A 19,525-nucleotide genomic window follows, 5' to 3' on the forward strand; every position below is an offset into this window, starting at 1 on the left:
GTTAACATGGCCAATTCCTAAGCCCTATTTTTAAAAATTTTGCTGGCTAGACCTAGGGTGAGCCTAGCTCTTGAATTTTTTGGAAAGCTACCCGGTTACAGATACACATTTAGGTTCCAAAACCCAATGTAAGATCATATCATCTATGACTGTTTCTTCCGGGAGGAATCCGTTACCACAGATAGTTGTTCAGCCTGTTTGTAATGGGACTATTCTTGACTTCCTGTTGGAGTGGTGGAGACTCAACTCTGAGGTGATGGTAGTGATAAGATGTTCTCCTTCGATCATCAGGAAGATCAACATGTAGCTTTCCTCCGTCCAGTGTTTGTGATTTCTGGGGGTTCTTTCTACATGCCAGTCCCGTGCAGGGCAGTACCCTGAGCATAAGCCCCTACGTGACTTATTGCTTAAAACGAAGCACGCAAATCAGCATTACCTTGGAGCTCTCTCATACTTGGAGGCTCCTGAGGATACTGCTCTTGTCTGCGAGCCATATTGCTGCCATTTATGGCACCCACCGCTCCCAGACTCACCCCCCAACCCTTCTCTGAGGAGATACAACCTCAGGTTCTGGCTTCCAGAGGTCCCGTTGACAAGGCAACCAGAGTGTATCCATTCAATCCACCGTTCACCTTGCTATTCTTACGGTTAGAATAAATCCCCTCTTTTCTTTTTTTTTTTTTTTCTTTACCTATCCTATATGAGATTTGTTGTTAAGTACTGGCCTGCACGGTCTCTTCAGGATTCACCAACTTCCTTCCTTTTTATCTACAGGCTACTCTTGATGTGTTTTCCATCTCCTGTGTAATAGAGCATACCTCTAATCAGCCCCTCCCACTCAATATCATTATTAGGAAGCATAATCGTGCATTAGTTATAATGTACTCTGATTTTGGATGCTCATTTAAAATACCATACGTGTTCCTTCCCCTTACGAATTTCCTCTGTGTCCATCTTTCTGAGGAAGCAGATCGTTCTGCCTGCGGGCTGGGCTTCAGGCTTGACAAGTACTGTGTGCAAGTAGATGGCGACACAGCGTCGTCTGTCCTCTGAAAACTTACGGTCCCACAGGAATATACATCATATCTTTCTTTTTTTTTTTTTTAATGTTTATTTTTGTGAGAGAGAGCACGAGCGAGCGTGAGCAGGGGAAGGGCAGGGAGAGAGAGGGAGACAGAGGATCTAAAGCGGACTCTGCACTGACGGCAGAGAGCCCAATGCGGGGCTCGAACTCACAAACCATGAGATCACGACCTGAGCCGAAGTCAGACGCTTCACCGGCTGAGCCACCCAGGCGCCCCAACATCATTTCCTTTTATATTTATCCTTGACATTTGTGCCTACACAACATCCGTGGTGTACTAGGTGCTGTGCAGGACAAAGGAAGCTTGATAAAGCATAGCCACGCAAACTCTCCTAATTACTCTCCAATCCTCTGTTAAGTTTAATGTAGTTGAAATTGATAGGAAATATTTCCATTTTCTCTTCTGCAGGGGAAATAATTCAAATCCTTTTAACCTCTTGTCTGTTAACTCCCTGCATCCCAAACTCCATTAACTTAAAGGAAGAAACACGGTTAAACAGTTTTTGCCTATTGTATTAGTGGCATAAAATTTCGTAGCTCTAAAAGCGGGGGCTAAAATCAAAGGAAACCTGGAATGGATTAAAGAGGATGAGAAACTTCCCTAAGGATAAAATCATTCACATCTTCCAGAACAGAATGGTTGGCAACTGCTTTCCCACACAAGTACTCAAAGTACTTGCCGCACAAAGTCTTTTTTTTTTCTTTTTTTTTTTTTTGCCTCTCCACGATAATTTTTTAAGGAGGAAAAAAAATCAAAACATTCCATTTTTTTCATAAGTGACACTTCTAACACATTTTCCCCAACGCAAAAGTACTTTGAGTTCTTTTTTTTTCTCCCGGTAAATAAAAGGATAGGTTTGAGTTGTTTGATGTCCTTACAGAATAACAATCCACATTTTGGTGGCCCAGGGCCAACACGGATGAAGTCAGTTGTCCTCTTTTCCTACCCTGTTCGTCTTCTGACTTTGTTTGCTTTTCGTAGTTCTCTGTGAGAGACTGCCACCTAAGAAATGAACGCAAATGTCATTAGGAGGGATTACAGTTTGTTTCTGGGAAGGTGTGTTTATCTAAGTTCTCATTAATAACATTCAAGATGGAATCATTTCCTAACACTGCCCGACCCTTGGTTTGCGTGATGTCTGTTCATTTCGTATCTGTCACCCAGTGCCAGTGCCTGAGCGTATATCTTGTTCATGTACCGGGGACATTGTTATTCACAGTAATTCCATACCAGTGGTACAGTTGACTTATAAGAGTGAAGTGTCTGGGTGGAGAGAACATTAGGTGGTTTTGTTTAGAAATATAATCAGAAATGGGGAAAATGGGAGAAGAAACATAAAGTGAATGTTATCTCTAGGTAATAAGCTTATTGTCGATTTTCATTTTTTGTCTTAGGGTTATCTGTTTTTCTGAATTTCTAAATGAAGGAAAACGATTGAAATCTTAGAAAAAGAAGAAATTACAGTTGTTGCTTCTTTTCTTATTTTGTATTTGCCCGTCTTAAGAGACTCACCCGGGCTGATTTTCATATGTGCTGTTTCTCTCCCGAGGAGTTTTTCCTTCTCTCCCATGCAGGAGCCTGTTTGCTGTGTCTTAGCAAGAGAGTTCATGAGTTTGTATAAAAGTAGGACCTGAACATAAATGCATAACTGTAGCAGACTTTGATTCTTTTTATTTATTTATTTTAATTTGCTAACCTACTTTGTAGATGGAATCTTGATGTATTTTGCTACAAGCCGATGCTTACGGTCTTTGCATTTGCAGACGAGGATAGGGGTTGTTGGGGATGAATGTCTTGAGATGCATGGGAGGCTTTAGGAAATATGAAAACGAGTATGGTAGAGTTTGTAGGCTGAATCATGTTTGAGAGATACTTTTAATCGAAAGCCATTCGTTAACGTTTCTCAGGCCCCAGCTCCTCGATCTTATTTCAGATTAAAGTCCCAACGTATTTAAAATGTTTTCGCCTTGATCCATTGGCCATTAAGAGTCATGTTCAGACTGCACTTAACCGTGGGCACCTTTGCTACCGCTGTCCAGAGAAATACCTCGTAACTCTTTTGTTCTTCAATTTCTGAATTTTCAAAAACTGGTCCCTCTCCTAAGCCCCCTCCCTTCTCCTTTTCTTTTCACAATTGAAAAAAATTTCTTCATCCTAACTTTTTGAGAATTCATCCGACAACTATCATGAGACATTACAGAAGATAGAATAAAATTGAATGCCGTGGGAGTTTTGTGTAGTACATAACCAACAAGGAATAATTTGGTCTATTTGTTTTTTCCCATCTAATATTTTAGGTACAAGCCTATGCAGAAAGTGGATGGGGTTGCAGATGGTTTCACAGGAAGTGGTCAACAGACAGGCACATCTGTTGAGCAAACTGTAATTGCCCAAAGTCAACATCATCAACAGTTTTTAGGTATGTTAAGGTGTAATGCGTATTAGTTGCTATTAGCATGTTGAAAAGAAGAGAACAATACTAGTGTTTTCTCCAAGTGCTGTGTCTATTACAGATGTTAATTACACAGAAAGATTTGTGTGTCTCCGTGTATATCCTACGATAGTTGTAGATCATTTCTACTTTCTCATGTTCCCGAGAGCTTTTAAAAAATCTCAAGCTGCGTAGGACCTCTAAGTGCATGTGAATGAAAGGCTCATAGCCGTGACCTCGTCTTGCAGAATTTGTATTCATGGGGTTTTTGTGATGAAAATTGCGTTGTGTCCATTTTCAGTAGTTTACTTCAAGTGCCAACAAGAATTCTCATTGCCTGCCGATAACGTTGCAAAACGCATAGGCTCAGATTAGAAAAAAAAAAAAAAATTGCTAGAAACTTTGGAAAAGTAAGCTGTTCATTCAAACTAATCACAGTCTGTCCTATTCTTGTAATTTTGTAGATGGTGTCCGTGTGTCTTATTACTTAAAGAGTTAGGAATTGGAACATTCCGCATATTCCTGTGATAGCTAGACGTGCAAAAAATGGCACTCTAACTGACAACTCTTGTCGAGATGAAAACACATAGTGTCCGTGCAGCAGATCAAGACAGACAGAAGCCAGCAAAGAGTTTGCGTGTGTGTGAGTCTGTGGCGTGTGTATACTTGTCGATGTGGACTTTCTGACAAACAATGCACAAGGCCTCTCAGGGCAGAGTAGATACTGATGTTGAAAGCGTTACGGCAGCGTTTCTCAAACTGGAGTCGTCACGTGTGTTCTGGAGAGCCTGAGCTGAGCTCTCAACGAGAATTTTGATTTTTTTTTACTTTGTTTTTATTTCAATTAGAATCTGTAAAAAAAAAAAAATTATAATAGGAGCGTCTTCTGGATCATCTAGAAGAGTAGAACGAAAACCGTTGTGCGGTTTTCGTTTACGCATCTGGATTTGAATTTAGGATAAAGCAGGCACCGAAGTGCATTGCACGAATTGTCCAGAGCTAATGAGAAAAGAACAGGGAGAGACTTACTAGGTAAATTACATAAATTATGTAATTCGTCCCAAGGGAAGGCTAAATGACGTCCCAGTGCTTTGTGGAGGAAGGTTCCACAGCTTTGAATACAGGATAATAACGGGAGAATCAGCCCCACCAAGGACATGTTGGTATAGGCCTGTCAAACTCAAAAGTTCTAGGCCACAGCAGTCAATACCGTATTCATGTTGCGAGCGGGAATTTAGTGATAGGACAGCAGTCTCGTCCATCATATCAAATTAATGTTGTTAAGTTTAATGTTATTTTTGTAGTTTTATGTGTGTTCATTTCGTAGCTCTTTTAGTTTATGATGTTATAAGAAGTATGAGCCTACAGAGTTTAAAGCTACGTTTAGTTTTTTATATTCCTAAGTAACACAACACAATAATAACTAAAACCAATACTGACCAGCTCGAGATATTTTTCTCTTAGTAGAGGCCCTAGGTTGAGAGACATTATGGCATGTTATTTCTAGTATAATCGTAGTGAAAATTTAGTTCCTCCACAATTTTTCAGTGCCTCCTCAATTCCCCTCCACTGATGCTGTTGCTACATTTTGTTTGAAACGTACTACTATGAGAAGTTCTTCCATCGTTGGACCTCTGGCCTTTATGGGTTTTTTTTTTTTTCCCTTTTTTAGTCTTCTTAAATTTTCCCTCATTAATCTGTAATTGGCACAATCCATGAGAGGTTTTTTTTTTTTTTTTCTGTTGTGTTGTCATGGCAACAGATGCATCTCGAGCACTTCCAGAGTTTGGAGAAGTTGAAATCTCTTCTCTGCCAGATGGTACTACCTTTGAGGATATCAAGTCACTGCAGAGTCTTTATCGAGAGCACTGTGAGGTAAGTTTTTTCAAACGCAGTATGAACGCACACTAAAATTTTTGCCAGACAACTTGCTAAACTAAAATAATCAAGCTTATTCCTAGAGGACAGGTAAAGTTAGTTCATGTATCTTTGAACACTGAGAAATTCATCTTTCTTCCGGTCTCCGCCTGAAGAAATGATGGACGCAAGAAAACGAGAATACGTTCTACTCTCCGTCTCCTTAGCCTTTCCTAGTCTGAATCCTTAGACGTGGCAATTCCACCACCTCTAGGTACTCACCCGACAAAGTATGCCACCTGGGTGAAGACATGAGTGTACAAGGAACTCGTTGCATTACGGCTTTTAGCGCAAAAGATTGGTTGGAGCGTCCACATCTACAAGGGAACTGAATGACACACGGTACATACGGTCTCTTGAGCAGAATTCTGTGCCGCCATTAAAAAGAACAGACACTTCTAAGTGTACTAATGAGGAATAAGTTCCAGGATGTGGAACATGTGACTCTTCCAGGAACACGTGACTCTTGATCTCAGGGGCGTGAGTTCGAGCCCCGTGTTGGGTGTAGACATGACTTAAATAAATACATAAACTTTAAAAAAAAAAAAAAAGAATATTTTCTAGAAATGCTTAGTGAAGCGCGTTAGGTGTTCCTTCCAAGGATTAATGAGGCTCTAGTTTTGTTTTGTTTTTGTGGTTACTTAACGTTTCTCTTGGTATTTTCCATCCCTGCTTCTCCTCCTTTTGGCAGTGTGCCCCATTGCACCTGGCTCGTTGTCTCCAGGACAGCGGGTTAATGTACCTGTCGCTCACCTGGTGGAAAGGGCATAAGGGATCGCCGTAAGAATCGTCTTAAGTGCCTCTCTTTTTGAAAGAGGAGTCTGTTTAGAACTTAAGTAGCTTCATTCCAGGGCTATTTGTGATCTGCTCAGGAGTAGAAGATGTTCCCTTGCCTTTCCTGGACAGCCCTCCCGACTGCGGACAAGGCAGTATGCAGTGAGAAGTCTCAGCTCACAGCGTTCACAGATTTCTTTCCCACTCCAGAAATACCAACTGCCTGAGCGAATCCGAGTGCTTGTCGAGGGTGCTGGATCATTAACAACCGAGGGCAAGTTCTCTCTTTGTTCCCAACATTTGTTGGCATGATAAAGACGCTTCGTATCCACCCGACTACACTCGAAAGAATTCTCCCAACCTGAAAGAATTCCTGGAGGAGCCTTACGTGCCTAGAAAATAATTCTTTCTCTGTACACAAATATCACATATATTCACTCAAGATTTTTATGTGAAGATTCTCTAAGCAACTTCTCACTCCTCTGTGTTCAGGTGCATCCTTCTTAAAGCAACCCAACCCTCACAAATATAATTTAGATTCTTTTGAAGTTTCTCTTTGTTCGAACTACAAGTTGGAGCACCATCCTTTGTATTACTAAGGAGTGTACGGTGAGCTTATTCCAAGTGAAAAGCTCCACCAATAAGGTGAGAGACGAAAGTATCTTCAGGATCACAAAAATTTCATTAACATACCAGCATCCGGGAATAGTCTCTATGAAGAGAGATGGGTGGGTATGGTAATCAGCATATGTGGGGAATGACGGTCCATAGAATGATCCCCATGTTTTCACAGAGTTACAAACGTTCACGCCATTTCTCGGGAGACATGGCGGCAGGTATGGAAAAGAAGAATCGTGATTATTTTTTCATGTCAGACTTCCAGACTTTTGAAGTACAGGTGTCTCAGTCTCGTCTCCTCTCCTGTAAATAGTCACCTGCCCGAAACCAGTACAATAAGGATTATTTAAAAATACATCTGCCTGTATATTTCAGTCGGAACGTATTTGAAAGTGGCTGGACAAATGATAAAATGTTTTATTCACTTGTAAAAATGTCCCAAGTGAGGCTGATGGGAATGTCCTTTTCAAAAGAATCGTTTGAAATTATTTAATTTGGAGAGGTTGCATTTCAGATGCACTGAATTCTTTACTTGCCTCATTTTTTCATATTCTGTACAGTTTATGTTTGTTAAAAATTTTTTTCAAGGTTTATTTATTTTTGAGAGACAGAGACAAAGCATGAGGAGGGGAGGGGCAGAGAGAGAGGGAGACACAGAATCCGAAGCAGGCTCCAGGCTCCGAGCTGTCCGCACAGAGCCCGACGTGCGGCTCGAACTCCCGAACTGTGAGATCATGACCTGAGCCGAAGTCGGATGCTTAACCGACTGAGCCACCCAGGCGCCCCTAAAATTTAGTGTTCTCATAGATAAAGATACCTAGGTATTATATATGATGTTAGTAGTTGTTTTGTTAGTAGATATCTCTTAGACTGTGCCCACGGTACAGTTGGGAGAGCAGTTTAATAATTTGCCTCTTGAGAACTTTTTTGCCTGGGAAGAGGGACATCTATCTGTCTTTCACTGTCAAGGCTTATACTTGCATCTTAATTGTTCTTAGTATCATAGGGTGAGGAGTGTGTTCATTCATTCATTCCCTTCCCTCCGTCTTCATTATGCAATGACGTGTAACATTCCCTACTGCTCACCAGAACATGCCCTCAAACGTATTTTGCTTCACATTTGAATTGGTCTCAGTGTGTTTATATAGAAGGACAGTTATTCTCCGTATCCTATGTAGGGCCAGATCGACACAGGTGGCGGAGACTATAGAATTGTGGTTACAGTTTCCTCTGTTTGCCTCAAATACCCAGATGGACTCTCCTGATTGCCCCCTGTTGTCTCTCTGCTTCTGTGAACTCTAGATCTCGATGGGCCTGTTTTACCTGTCCTGGTTCTCAGTACTGCCAGCATCAAACACATTATGCTGATGACTTCTGTCTTTTATGCTCAAAATAATCACAGAATCACATGTTCTTTGCACAAACAAGTGATTCTTTGGTTTTGTGACTGCTTTTATCTGAAGACGAATTTATAAACTAATTGCCATGGCAGGGTGAAATTAAACCTGATCATCAAAATTTAATGAAGGGGGCAAATTTTAGCATCATCAAAAAAAAAAAAAAAAAGCATCTTTGATGCAGCTGGGAAATGGTTCTGGGAGATAAAATGAAGGAGAAGGAGGATGCGGCTCCTGCCCCCAAGGTCAGAAAGGGGGATGGTCTTAAAGCTCCTCTCTGAAGGGAGTAAGCTGAGGGAGGATTGAGATGGAGGTGTGGCTTGACCACAGAGGTACCCTTATTCTGCCCAGACAGGTGCTGTCCTCTGAAGGCCATTGTCATTGTAGTTCCTGGTCCAGACTCTGGTTGCCTGGGAACACTCCGGAATCCTAGTCAGCCGCCCTAGACAGGCCCATTTAGCCTTGACTCTGTCCACCAGGCCCAAGCAGCTCCACACCCTTTGCTTCCGCCATCTTTGACGGCCGGGAACACACCCAACCCTCTGGGGACTGGTGTGAATCGCACCTTTGTTGTGTGCCCCTTGGGTCTGAGAATAGGAAGAGTGGCAGCGGCCATGGAAGCCGAAGGAAGCCGCGTGTGAAGGAATGAAAGAAAAGCAAGAGAAGAAAATGGAGAGGAAGGGGAGTTAAGGAGAACAAAGAGAGGTAAAGCGAGGCTGGGATACAATACGAGGCCACTATTGGAGGAATACACGCCATCCCGTCAGTCTTTCCAGACGTTATGTTCTCCCTGCCTGAGCTCTTCTGTTTGCCTTCCGTTGGCAAAATTTACTCCACGTTCACCGTATAGCTTACGAACCCACAGGTGTCTTCACCACTGCCATCCCGACACGTAACGCGCTCTTCGCACGTCCCCTTAAGAAGCATCGTAAGGTAACGCGGATATAACCGTTTTCTTTTTTTAGGCAATATTGGACGTTGTCGTGAATCTTCAGTTTAGCCTGATAGAAAAACTGTGGCAAACGTTCTGGCGCTATTCTCCCTCTACTCCAACCGACGGCACTACCATCACCGAATCAAGGTCAGAATCAATATGCTTTTCCAATTCATTTTCATGGCCGAGTAGATGTCACAGCTAATAAACGAGAGATATGTATACCAGTTGTGAACCTTACGTGATAACATTAAATGAATTGATAGAAATGAACCACAAAGTGCTCTCTGGAGGTTTCGGTGTGTGTGTGGTAGCTCCCATTTTTATTGATTTGGGGGACTGCGGTAGAGCTGTTTCATCCTCATGGAATTAGTATCATACCTGCCTCTCATGCCGTCAGAAAGCATTAACGTGCACAGGCAGCTCTGGGGGCGTGTTATATGTATCCAGCCGTACGGAAGCAGTGCAATGGTGGTATAGTGCTAACCTCAGTAATATTTGATAAACTAAAACTATTTTTAAAGTCCATTTTCTTTTTTATCCTCATTTGCCATCTGTTCATTTGCTACATTTATTCACACCAGCAATCTGAGTGAAATAGAAAGTCGACTTCCGAAAGCAAAGCTGATAACTCTGTGCAAACATGAGTCTATCCTGAAATGGATGTGTAACTGTGACCATGGGATGTACCAGGCTTTGGTGGAGATTCTCATCCCCGACGTGCTTAGACCTATTCCTAGTAAGTTAAATGCAGACAAGTACGGATGCTTTTATTCTCATACATTCCACCCAAGAAGTTTGGGGAAGCGACGTCGCGATCTAGGGTGATTCTAACCTCATTTCGATTTGCCAAATAAAAGAAAAAAACACAAAAACAGAAAACCATGCAACACAAAAGAATATTGAATGAAAGCAGCTTAGAGCAAAACTGTAGTTAAACGGGGAAAAAAAAACACGATCTGTTTTCCAATCTTTCATTTTCTTTTCAATAGAAAAGATAACCTAAAGATGTGACAGCCATCGGTGACTAATTATTATCAGAACACTCCCAAGCCAGGCAACCTTGTAAAAATTATTCTCCCCAAGGACACAGTTCCCTTCAGAAAGCCAAAAGTTTATGAAATCTGTAATTGTGGGGCCAGCCTCCTTCCTTCGTGGTTGCTTTTGATTTGAAATGAATTCATCTTGGTTTCCACTAAAGTTGAATTCCTGTACAGAAGCATTTACTTTGTCACCCTCCATCACGTTGAGAACCACAAATGCAGTCTCCATTAACAGTAATGGTTAACTGGCATTTGGAGAGAAAAATCTCTCTCTCTCTCTCTCTCTCTCTCTCTCTATATATATATATATATATTACTACACGAGCATTCCCACCATGAAGCAAGTAGGTATTACATAGATAAATTAGGTTTCCTTTTTTAAGGGATGGTGCATATTTGGAACAAACAAAGTCCTTTTCTGCACGTGTCAATATAAATGCTACCGTGGATACTTGTGGGAGAGGTAGGCAGTTGAAATGATTTTATGCGAACACCTTTACGAGCACATACTAGTGACCTTAACTTTTCAAGAAGTGGGACAGAATTTCCACTCTGCAATGACATGAATAAAGTAAAAGCAGAGTCTTTTAGCTTGTGAAATTGGCAACCCTGTACTTCAAGTGCACTGTTCACAGTCGATTGATGTTAAATCCTAACAAAGTATTGAAGGAGGGATTTTGTAGAAGACAAGGTGAAGATATCAGCATGTGTATGTTTATATTTTCTTTTTTTTTCTAAATATGACAAACAGTGGAAGATCGTGCTTTCCACCTGTTTCCCGCCATCTTAAAATAGATGCTTAGATACTCATTTACATATACTATCAACGAACACACATAAGTTTGTATAGAAATAAGTTTAGGAAAAAGAAATCCAACTGTCATTGTCTCACATTTTTGTCAATTGCTGGTATTTTCCACTCTATCTGCAGCAAGCTTCCTGACTGACAATTGATTAAAAATGACGCTGTCATGGAAAATTGCAGTGTGTAAATTCTCTACTGATTTATGTTCCAGAATCTTGATTTTCCTTGTTTTTGTCTTGCTCCCTGTGCTCTGAGTGATAATCTTAAACAGTTCTGAAGCCTTTTGCTTCTGTTAGCACCAGAAGACTTGTGAAGTCAACAGTTTCCTAAACTAAATCATGTTATCAATTTTAATTGACTCTACACCTCATCATTTTAAGTGCACAGTACACTTGACCTTTGTTTTGTGCAAATTTTGATTCGAAAACCCATTTCTTCTGCCCAGAAGTTTGTCTCTACATTTAGCAGACAACTCAACTTCAGGAATTTTCACCTGACGTTAGTTTGATAGCTTCTGTGAAGTTACCAGGGACGTTAATGTGCTACCCTCCAAAGTACACTTAGAGATTTAATTCTGATTCTGCAACAAGACTTAAGAAAATACAACTTAAATTACAGCTTAAGTAGCTATCTTCCGATCATGTGCCTTTTAATATCAATCGCAAGCAGGTTGAGACAAGTTAGCTTTGGAATCGTTTTCAATTGTAAACCATCCATTCATGAGAAAAAGTTGTCAGAGTCAGAATGCACAATTTGATCTGACATGAATCCCTAGAGAGAGAGCAAACTTAATCTTATTTTTAAAAATTATACTTTCCTGGCTACAAGTACTTCACTCTACCGTTTACTGTCCAGATGGGATTCCTTTTTTTAGCCAAAAAATGTCTGCATATCACACTAATTTGAAGTCAGCTTGAAGCTACTATATTCTAAAATACATTTATCTGAAAATGAAAAAACAGTGAAGTGTAAGAATTGCATAAGAACTCAACCAGTAACATTTATGTACAATTTTGAGCGTATGTAAAGGTGGCCCCCGATGTCATGTAGTACAAGAAAGCAAAAACTTACAGTCACTTGATATACAAAACATCTTTTTCTCTAATAATCTTCCCTAGCATGAAATTTGTCCAGATGAAACAAGACCCATGCTAAATATTTTTTTAAAGTAACTTTTCTTGCTTCTTGGTTTTTTTTTATGCTGATCAAGTAATGCGTTCTATGTTAACAGTAGAAAACATGCAAATGCAGATAGCCAAGGTGAATTTTGAACAAAATTTTACTGAGTTTCAAAAAGGGTCGTTAATTTTTTTTCACTCTTTTTTCATTTCCATTCATGCCTGCCCTCCATGGTTCTAATACATAAGACAGCAGAAAAATATTTTTCTTTCTTTTTCTTTTTTTGGCTCAAGTGGGAAGCTCTGGAAATTTCACAAGATTCATTCTCTAGAAATTTCCAAGTCCGTGTTTCCAGTAGATGATTGTCATGTTTAAGAGTCGATACTTCTTGAGTGTTTTTTCTGATCAAAATTGAGTCATTTGAACCTCTGTTCTATCATTTGACCAGTGAAAGAAATGATTTAAAAAAAACAGTTGTTTTTATGATTGGGATAGTGAAATTTGTATCTTTCGCAAGCAACTTGAGCAAGCTAAATTATTTCTAACCCTGCTTTACCAAAAATGATAGAGAGAAGCATGTCAGACTCATTTGAGCACAGGAAGAAAAAGCAAGGAATTTAATCCCAGCATTAACATTAATATCCTTGGTAGCCTTAGAGAAAAACATAGCTTCTGTGTGTCTTAGAGTAGACTACAAATTCGAATGCCTACCACATTATTGAGAACCCACAGAGGTTAATTTCATGTTGTGGGTGTTTCAGACACTTATCTGTTAAATGTCTGAAACTGTCCCCTACACTGAGGAGCGTTGGGTACAGATGAAGTAAAATGCTGTTGACTGAATTACTTTGTTGAACAAGAGAAGAAGTCTTTTTTTTTTTATTATACGACAGTCCCTTCTTGTAAAATAATTGTAGTCATTACTGATAACTGATGATGCTTCCAGTCATTTTATGACCACTATAAAAACTACTCTCATGGGATCCAGCCCTCTTTCAGGTCTTAACAGATTCATCAAGAACACGGAACGGACTATTTTAGGAATATCTTAAGAATACCGGTCTCTGTGACAGCAATTTTATCACATTGATCTTTTATCTCTACCTGCCAAGTGAAATGGAGAATAGTTATCCAAAATTTTCAAGTCAGGCAATTTTAATTTTTTCCTTACTTTTCAACAAGAGTAACAGATAACTAATATGATATGTTCTAGCATGAATAGATACGTAGAGGAAGGGAGAAAGCTGTGCAATATTTTCTTTTTAACTGAAGAAAGGAAAATTGATTAAGAGCTTAACAAATCAAGATGAAGAATTTATAAAGAAAATACTTAGCCTTTGAGCATAAAGCTGTTAACAAAAGAATGTCTCGTTTAAGATAGAAAATTCCATAAGTATATTCACAACTGGTATATGTCGCTATAAGCAGAAACGTTTGAATGTTTTCATTTCCCAACAAAGTGTCATAAATATCTGGGAAAAAAATAGCTTTAAAAGAAAAAAAAAACCCAAAACACAATTCTTGGATGCTTTCAAAGTTAGAAATAATGTTAAAAAAGTCTTGTCAATGAGGGCAATATAAGTTCTGTGTTATTTGAAATGTCATATACACATTTTTTCTCTTCTCCTGGAATAAAGATTAATGTTCTTTGGTGTCTTTTTCGTTCTGCTTTTATTCTTTAACATTTAGGTGCCTTGACCCAAGCCATTCGAAATTTTGCAAAAAGCCTTGAAGGTTGGCTTTCCAATGCCATGAACAATATCCCACAGAGAATGATACAAACCAAGGTAAGTTTTTATGTTTTTGCTTTTTCCTCTGTATTTAGAAAATTGTTCTGTCTTATGTACAACGTAGAAAATTATTCTGTATTATGTTGGTATCGTCATATATTGAACTTTTCAAACCGATTTTTTATTTTTGCTTTATCACCATGTAATAAAGAACTTTCACAGGAGATGTTGTTTGATAATGCTCCTTTCAAAGAAACTAGAGAATCATTTCAAGTGTTGTGTATTTATAAGCTTTTTTTCCAAAGTATATATTCCAGATTGCTTAATTTCAAAAATTAAAGAGGATCGCCTAGAATGTTAAGTAGTTTCCATTTGAGTGAGTTTTAGCTTTTTGAAGTCCCCAACTATACTCATTATATTGTGAAACGTTCATGTAAATTGATACTCTTTTGATTTTCAGCATGTTTTATTTTTTTCAACACTGGGGAATGCTTTTGTGAATAGGTAGTCATTTCTTAAAGTGAGCAACTGTCTCATAATTGATCAGTGTTTATAAAGAATGTGGATTGTTTAGCTAGAGAAATGAATCCTGATCTCCACTTTGTCTCCTCCTAACCTTACTACTTTAGGTTAATCTGTGAACATATCCTCTGGCAAGATGGGACTGATTTTGTCTAAACTTTGTACCCAAAATTACATTCGTGGCTTTTTCTCAATGACTGTATCCACTGTCAGACTTCAGCCACACACCTTGTCTTTCAGTTTGGGGGCATAGTTGAGAGATTGAAGTTCTTGTACCTGGCAAGTCTCGTTGGTAGCACGAGTAGCTCCCAGTTCTTTCTGCTTTGAGTTAAGATTTGCAATAACACTTTCTAAAGCGTGCAGGAAAAAAAAAACAAAACACAGCTAAGCAAAAAAATAAAACACACTGAAGGAACATTTCATCAGTATTCCCACCTTAGATTACTGCTCTAGAGCTATGCTGTTAATGCATGCATTACGGATAGCCACATTGACTTCTTAAATTTGAATTTTACCTTTAAATTAAACTAAAATTTGAGTTCTTCAGTCACACTAGCTATGTTTCCAGTGGGCCATAGCCCCACGTGACCAGTGGCTACCATAGTTGGCAGTATTTACATAGAGCATTTCCATCATTGCTGAAAGTTCTAGAGTGCCACATTGAGGTGGACAAAGACAAGAGGTGCCGTTTGATTATGATGGTTACCGGAACGCTTTCCCATTTGCGAAGTCAGTCATATTCACAACAATACTTCAAGCAGTTAAAAACACCTCCCTTCCCAGTATTACCAAAGCGAATGTGGTAGCAATCTGCCATATTGGCCATTTCATCGGTCCCCAGAGTCGACTTGGATGACCTGCCTTGGTGGAGGGTGTCTTCTGCTTTTCTGCTGTCACTGACGTGTAGCCTTTTTTTTAGCTGAGCACTCCCTCAGTGAAGATAATCTACCGTGACAGAGGAAAGAGCATAATTAGGTTACGACTGGCCGTTGTTATCAAACATGCTCCATCACTGTAACTTAGTTTCTGTGTAACCTTGAGCAAGCTACAGAATCCCTTTAGGTCACAACATGCGTCTAATATAATAGTTCTAAGAATTAAACAAGGTAATATATGTGAGGCACTTACCGTGGTTTCTGGCACATAGGATGTACTCAGTTAATATAAATCACGGAAATGGAAAAAAAGTGTTAAGACTTATTTTTTGAGAGAATGTGACTCCTCCCATGTTCCACATAGTCCTGAAACGTCTATCAGAACACAGCATCCTTTGACCTGGGAACACCAGTATGGACTATTTAATCAGTTGCTGCTTACATGCCCATCGTGATTTAATGGCTTACCATACGTTCCTATCAATATGGTAAAATGCTCATTAGGTTTCCTCTGCATGTGATCAGTTTCCAGGAGATCGTGAGATTTAGATATTTACTGAGACTTTTTTTTTTTGACATTATTTTTGATATCTTTCAATGTACCTGTTTTATTCAAGGTCTCAGCAGGAAGCAAATGGTATATCCAAAGGGAGATTAATTGAAAAAAATTTAAGAAGGGTCTGTTTCCAAAGGTGTAAACAGAGTTAAGAAAACCCGGAGGAATGGTGAAGCACCCCAGGACTAACAATAGTGAGAAGTCCTGAGCATCCCTAGGTCTGAAGGGGAAAGAGGTAAAAGCTATGGCCTTAGGAGATCATCTCCTTCCCCGCCCACCCCACCCCCCCATCCCCTGCCCCAGGACTCTGGTCTTAGACCAGGAAAGCTGGCTTTGCCAAAACGGAGAGAGCAGAGGTTGTAGGGGAATGTATACTTTGAACTCAACTCTCTTTTTTCCTATCCTTGTGTCCCCTCCCAGTGTCTATCATTGGCCGAACCCAACTGGAAGCCAGAGTTTAAGGAAAGTGGTTAATGTAGTCCATTCAGAGTAGTCTTCCTGGGCACAGAGCGAAATGAAGAAGGATAGAAGGTAGATGAGGGGCAAATGGAGAAATCCTGGATAGCCTTTGCACATAGATTGAGATTTTTGCTTTATGTCTGATCAGTTTATCGGCTATGTATTTGCTGATAGAAGCTATGAACACTCTTGTTTCACCTGAAAAATTCCCAGGTTTCTACAAAGTAAAGGCGATAAGAGTGAATCTGAATGACATTGCTCTGAAGAGTCTATTTTTTTTATCCATTTAAAAAAGTGAGGCTATATAGTTTGGTTTTCTAAAAAAAAAAGAAAAAAATTGTATTTACAGAGTTTGTCGTTGAGGGTCCTACAGAGAGTAAAAAAGAAACGAAAGGCAACATTTTTCCTGCTTCCCTAGACAAAGTCATTTCCTGCAAGACTGGTTTAATTAGTGCTGCACCCAGATGTCGAAGAACATGGGAGTTTGTTTTAGTGTTGACCTCTACCTACTCAAAAGGAAAATAATACTTGGGTTTAGAGATTTAAATGCTATAATTTACAAGTAAGCTCTCGCACGAAATGAACTTGAACTAAGTATCAGAAGGAAGCATTTAAAATTGGGCAGGGCAATAAAGATTTGAAGATTACAGTGGTTTCTTTTTCCGGAGAGAAACAACTACCCGATTTTGATGGGATTTCTTTACAGGTCGCCGCTGTAAGTGCCTTTGCCCAGACTCTGCGAAGATACACGTCGCTCAATCACCTGGCCCAGGCAGCTCGCGCAGTGCTTCAGAACACTTCTCAGATCAACCAGATGCTCAATGACCTCAACCGCGTTGACTTTGCCAATGTCCAGGTACTCCGTTTCCTTTCAAAATGGGTCTTTTGAGGAAAGACGCCTCATTCTTCTTCATGAGGATCGTCGTATTTGTTTCCATAGTCGCATCCGCGCACAGACGGCATCTATGTCCACATTGTCCTGCAAGATGAGAGTTTGACTTGGCCAAGACTTCACTGCTCCTCTGTTTTATGGTTAAAGTCTGCTAAGATTTATAGTACTAGATGGGAACAGATGTCAGCAGGGTTTGCTAGATAGTTAATGGAGCAGGAACGCTCACAGTCCTTCAAATTAGGTAGGCAAGAGATTAAACTCTTTTAGCTACTAGTTGTGGGACGGTGGGCAAGTTATTTAACTGCTCTGGGCTTTCCCTTCCACACCTTATAATACCTATCTTAGATTATTGTTGACATACGTAGGAATACATGAAGTCCTTTGCACCATAACATACAAGAGGTATATGTTTTTAATAGTGCCCCACCTTGAGGGGCACCTGGGTGGTTCATTTCAGCGTCCAACTTTGGCTCAGGTCATGATCTCACAGTTCATGTGTTTGAGGCTTGTGTCGGGCTCTCTGCTGTCAGCTCAGAGCCTGCTTTGGATCCTCTGTCCCCCTGTCTCTCTGCACCTCCCCCTCTTGTGCTCTCTCTTTCTCTCTCTCTCTCTCTCTCTCAAAAATGAACATTAAAAAAAAATAGTCCCCCACCTTGAAAGAACTAGGAAGACTTAGAAATTCTATTTCAGAGTGCCTGGTAAATATTTGTTCCTTTGAAAGGAATTAGGTGCAAGATGTTTGACTGTTTTGTTCGTCCAAATGAAGAAAAAAATGTACTTGAACATTGTGGTCAAACTATTCACTTGTACTTTAAGGTACACTTAAAAAGACAGCTAATTTAGGAATATTGTGAAATCCCACAAATAGTTTATTTCAGATACTAAGGTGATGGAACTAGTTGTTACCATGTAAAAATAGTACATTGCTCACTCAAAGTACAAGCAAAAAAAAGAAAGAAATGCAGAAACTGAACGTAATCAAAAACTTCTGTGCTTCAAGAGACCAGCAAAAAAAGTGAAACAACAACTGATAAGAATTGATGAAATTTTCTACTCCTGAAATCATTATTACATAGAAATACCTACATACCTACATACATACATACATTTGAAAAAAGAATTGAGAAGATTTTTACAAATTGTATATCTGATAAAAAAAAATTGTATCTGGAATATGTAAAGAGCTATTACAACCCAATAATAAAAAGATGGCCCAGGTAGAAAATGGGTGGCGACCTCCATAGCCATTTCTCCAAAGAAGATATACCAATGGCCAACAAGGACCTGAAACGATACTTAACGTAATTAGCCACCACAGAAATGCAAGTCAAAACCACAGGAGATACTATTTCCCACACGCTAAAATGGCTATCATGAGACCGGTAATCACAAAAAGAATGAAGGGAGTTAAGGGTGGACTATGCTACCCTAGGAAAGAGATTACCAATGAAAACAAATAGTGCGAGAAGTCAGATGGAGGGCAAGACGAAGGGCCCGCTTCTGTGGTCATGGTGAAAAATCGGAGCCCTCACGCACTACTGATTAGAACGTACGATGAGCCCTTTTGGAAAACGGTCTGGCAATTTCTCAAAAGGTTAAACATGGAGTTTTACCAGATGACTTAGCAACTTCACCCATAGGTACCTACGGAGAGAAATGAAATTGTGTCCACATAAAACTTGTCTGTGGACATTCTGTGGCAGCTTTATTCACGTTTGCTGCATAAAAGTGGCAACAACCCACTGCCTGTTTACTCCTGAGAGTGTAAACAAAGTGGGGCATATCCACCCAATGGAATATCATTAACAATAATAAGAAATAAAGTTCTGACGGCTGCTACAGTGTGAATGAACCTTGGAAATATTATGCTAAGGGAAAGAATCCAGACACAAAGGACCACGTAGTGGATGATTCCATTTATATGGAATGTGCAGAATAGACAAATCTGTAAGAGACAGAAAGATCCATGACTGCCTGGATTTGGGGGACCGGGAATTGAAGGGTGACATAGGACACAAGGAGTGTGGGGTTTCTCTTGGGGGAAATGAAAACGTCTTAAAATTGTGACGGGTACACAGTTCTGTGAATGTACTACGGGAAGCCATTGAATGCTATACTGTACACAAGTGAATTATATGATACATGAGTTATATCTCGATAAAACTTAAATCAATACCTTGGGGTGCTGGTGGCACCCTGGTACCTGGTACCTGGGTGGCTCAGTCGGTTAAGCATCCAACTCTTCATTTCAGCTCATGATCTCATGGTTAGGGATTTTGAGCCCCGCATCAGCCTTTGGATTCTTTGTCTGCCCTCCCCGCCGCCCCACCCCAGAATAAATAGATAAACTTACAAAAAATACTTTGGC

At 39.9% G+C, this 19,525-nt stretch overlaps 1 protein-coding gene across 14 annotated transcripts in view; it reads left to right on the forward strand.

Moving 5' to 3' along the window:
* Positions 1-19,525, forward strand: part of RFX3 (regulatory factor X3) — a 285,490-nt gene that overhangs the window by 226,105 nt on the left and 39,860 nt on the right. For all 14 annotated transcript variants that reach the window (XM_042963666.1, XM_042963651.1, XM_042963659.1 and 11 more), the window contains 6 exons: positions 3,383-3,504; positions 5,279-5,391; positions 9,188-9,303; positions 9,741-9,895; positions 13,813-13,910; positions 16,972-17,121. In XM_042963666.1, the coding sequence (XP_042819600.1) occupies positions 3,383-3,504; positions 5,279-5,391; positions 9,188-9,303; positions 9,741-9,895; positions 13,813-13,910; positions 16,972-17,121 (754 nt within the window). The remainder of the gene's footprint in view (positions 1-3,382; positions 3,505-5,278; positions 5,392-9,187; positions 9,304-9,740; positions 9,896-13,812; positions 13,911-16,971; positions 17,122-19,525) is intronic.

This window comes from Panthera tigris, chromosome D4, assembly GCF_018350195.1.
Source record: "Panthera tigris isolate Pti1 chromosome D4, P.tigris_Pti1_mat1.1, whole genome shotgun sequence".
Lineage (NCBI taxonomy): Eukaryota > Metazoa > Chordata > Mammalia > Carnivora > Felidae > Panthera > Panthera tigris.